This window comes from Aplysia californica, unplaced genomic scaffold (genome assembly GCF_000002075.1).
Source record: "Aplysia californica isolate F4 #8 unplaced genomic scaffold, AplCal3.0 scaffold00905, whole genome shotgun sequence".
In the NCBI taxonomy this organism is placed as follows: Eukaryota; Metazoa; Mollusca; class Gastropoda; order Aplysiida; family Aplysiidae; genus Aplysia; species Aplysia californica.
In genome coordinates, this window is record NW_004798175.1 from 154,152 (window position 1) to 157,351 (window position 3,200).

Below are 3,200 nucleotides of genomic sequence, written 5' to 3' on the forward strand. Positions count from 1 at the left end.
TTACAAAGCACCGTAAAAACCAATGGCCTCAACAAAATCGAGAATTCTGTTGGGATCAACGACAGAGAACAGATCTTGTAATTTGTTACATTTAAAATACTTCTTCTTCTTCTTCTTTTTCTTCTTCTTCTTCTTCTTCTTATTATTATTATTATTATTAAAAATTATTATTATTATTATTATTATTATTATTATTATTATTATTATTATTATTATTATTATTATTATTATCATCATCATTATTATTATTATTATTATTATTATTATTATTATTAATAGCACACTGGTGATTTTCGTGTTTGGAAAGCTAATTTATAAGAAAGCTATTCAATCGTTCTAAGCCATGAAAGCAACTTTTTTTTTTCAGGAGAGAGATTAAAACTGTTTCTTACTTTAAGAATTGTACCCCTACACTATGTGAATTTTCTTAGGGTTTTTTTTTTTCAACATTTAGAGTCCGAATTTTAAGAAAACGCTTCTCAAGCACATGCAAACAATACCATAGAATTAATTCATAAAACTGCAATATTTTTTTTATTTCATATTTTTGGGTTTAAAACAATTAAATAGCTTGCCGACGTAATGCAAGAATATTATTGATTTGACAGTCGATTGACCTCGGCTTTTTGCACCGTCTGCCCAAGACGGACAAAGATATCAAAAAACGAATTCAGTTATTTTTTATATAGCTTGCAAACATTTCCAGGGCCTTCCTTGGTCGGTCTGTTGCTACCATATGACCTGCGCCCAGCACAGTGAGATAACGGACGTTAGATTTGTAGTCCTGTCTAAAGCCACCGGCCTGTTGTGTGCCGTCCGCCGCAGTGTACAACCAACGCTTCCGATAACCGACTCTGCCGAGACCCAGCGAGTCCACAAACCACTCGTCTCCGAGATAGTTGCACATCATATCAGCGTCTCCGTTGTATACCATGACGCGAAACTCACCGGAGACAGTCAGCTTCTTGTAGAAGGTCGCCATTGTTTTGTAGATGGTCGTGTATTTCAAGTCACTGCAAACATCCCAATCTGGAAGAGTTGACGGGATATAAAGCGCTTCCCGCACGTCAAGCGTGTTCATGTAGGTAATTAGTGCTGTGTCGTTCTCGCAAAATATGTCATTGTCGACTTTATAACCGTCCGTCTGGCCGAAGAGTGGCCACCATGCCGGTTTCGACTTTCTGATTAGCTGGTTCATTTGTGTCACGCCACCCGCGCACTCAGCATAAACGTTATACGGGTTTATCCCTGAGTTGTATAGTGTATTGTAAATTGCATTGACGACTTTGCAACAGGTTAGGTTGCTAATTTGTTCGTAAAAATCACACTTGTCGATAGGAACACCATGGCAGCAATCTTGCAGAGCCTCGTCCCAAAGTGCAGGCCCTACCATACCATGGTAGTAGGTGAGATGAACATATGAATTAAAGTCCATCCTGTTATCAGTAACCCCGTTGCCAACTGCAAATCCTTTTAGATTCATGGATTGGTTCAAAGCCACTCTATACGCCAATGTTGGCACGTAGATTCCTCCATAACTCTCACCAGTGATATAAAAATCGTTCTTGTGGTATTCCGGGAACTTCTTGAAGAAACCGATCATGGCCACCAGGTTATTCAAAGAAGTGTCGTCGTCGTTTGTGGTATAGTTTTTGTCCTTGGAGTAAGAGTAGCCCACCCCGGCTGGGGCCTCTAGGTAGAGAACATTGGTCAAAGTGTTTCAGCTGAAAGGGTTTGGCTGTAGCGTTTTGCCGTCCGGCTGTACGGTAAACGGACCGTTCTCCGTGAGCAGACCAATCAGAGAGCTACAGCCGGGACCTCCATTAAGCCACAGCACAAGTGGGTCGTTAGCCGGGTCATTCTGAGACTCCACAAACCTGAGGGTTTAAGAAAAAAGTTGACACTCATTGAGGACGCTCCATTCAACATCACTTAAAGTCGCTCTGTTATGCCAAACCTTTAGGGCATTTAAAAAGGAAACGTTCTTTCAGATGTTGTAAATCGGTTTTCCATAATATGTGAAATTTAAAAAGACAAGCTACGACACACAGAAGAATAACGGCTTTTGGTCTGGTGGTCAGATGTGGCTATTACGACTTTAAAAAGTTAAAGAACCGCCCTGCCTTTCAGGGCCAACCCGGGTTTCAGGGGAAACAACATCCCTGCAGACAGAAAGAGACGCTTGATGAAAACCTCTCCCCAGAATACATCTTCTCCATGCGACGGTACGTGTCGTTACACTGGTGTATGGGGAGATTCATTTTTATCGATGATGTAAATGTTAGGCTTTGTGAAAAATAATTGAGTTCGAAGCCTGAGTGTAGACGTAGGCCAACAAATGTAGCTTTCGTCACAGCTCCTCGATCTCCTGATTATATGACAAGTAAAATTGTAAGGAATTTCTGCTCTTACTTTATAACTCGTCTAATGAGATGCAACGTTATTGTGAGGGGAGATCGGAGTCGATGTTGCAACAAGAATGTGCCTTGGTCTGATGTTGTCATGACGTTTTGTCTTTATTAGATACCTGTAAGAATCTTCATGGATCATCATAATAAACAACGCTCTATATATTAGTACATAACTTACATGCAAAAGACGCGAGGAGCAGTGTAAGCCACTCCTATTGGTTTGAATAATAATAAAATATAAGCATCACTGATTGCAAAAAACAGAGTTAAAAAACAATTTTTAAAACTATGTGGTTTTGGGGTTGGACACATCTACTTGTTGCCACTTAAATTTCTTAATATGTGTATTGCAAGGGTCATAAAAATGTCACTAAAACAAACCAAACAAAAAACACATAGCTTCCCCTCGCGTCACAACTGCTGTGGACAATCTGAGGACCATTCTAATGATGTTGATGATTTATTTTGTTTGTTTTATTAAAGCAAAGCATATCTACACAATAACTGCCATTAAGTGCAGAGAAAAGAGGAAGACAGATAGACAGAAACAACATTGGGAAAGAAAAGGAATATGACCTACCACAACCAGTGGCGTCCTCTAACCACACGCACGTGTGCCCATGGTGGCGTTAAATGATTGCAATAAATGAACTTGCAAATTGTTCTGCTCTTTGGTCACGTAACCAAATATAAAACTGGAGAAGGCCTGTTTTTTTATGACAGTGGGGTGCCTAGTGGTTAGGCTCTCGGACCCGCAACCGTAAGGTCGTGGGTTCGAATCCCGTCAAG

General features: G+C 40.1%; 1 protein-coding gene across 1 annotated transcript; it reads right to left on the minus strand.

Moving 5' to 3' along the window:
• Positions 1 to 670: 670 nt before the first annotated feature.
• LOC101852656 (lysosomal protective protein-like) lies at positions 671 to 1,603 on the minus strand. Its single transcript, XM_035972918.1, has one exon. It carries the CDS (start codon positions 1,601 to 1,603, stop codon positions 671 to 673), a length of 933 nt encoding a protein of 310 aa, XP_035828811.1.
• Positions 1,604 to 3,200: the final 1,597 nt, after the last annotated feature.

Coding starts and splice junctions, on each gene's coding strand:
- LOC101852656 (XM_035972918.1), bottom strand. CDS start 1,603: ATGATCGGTTTCTTCAAGAAGTTCCCGGAATACCACAAGAACGATTTT.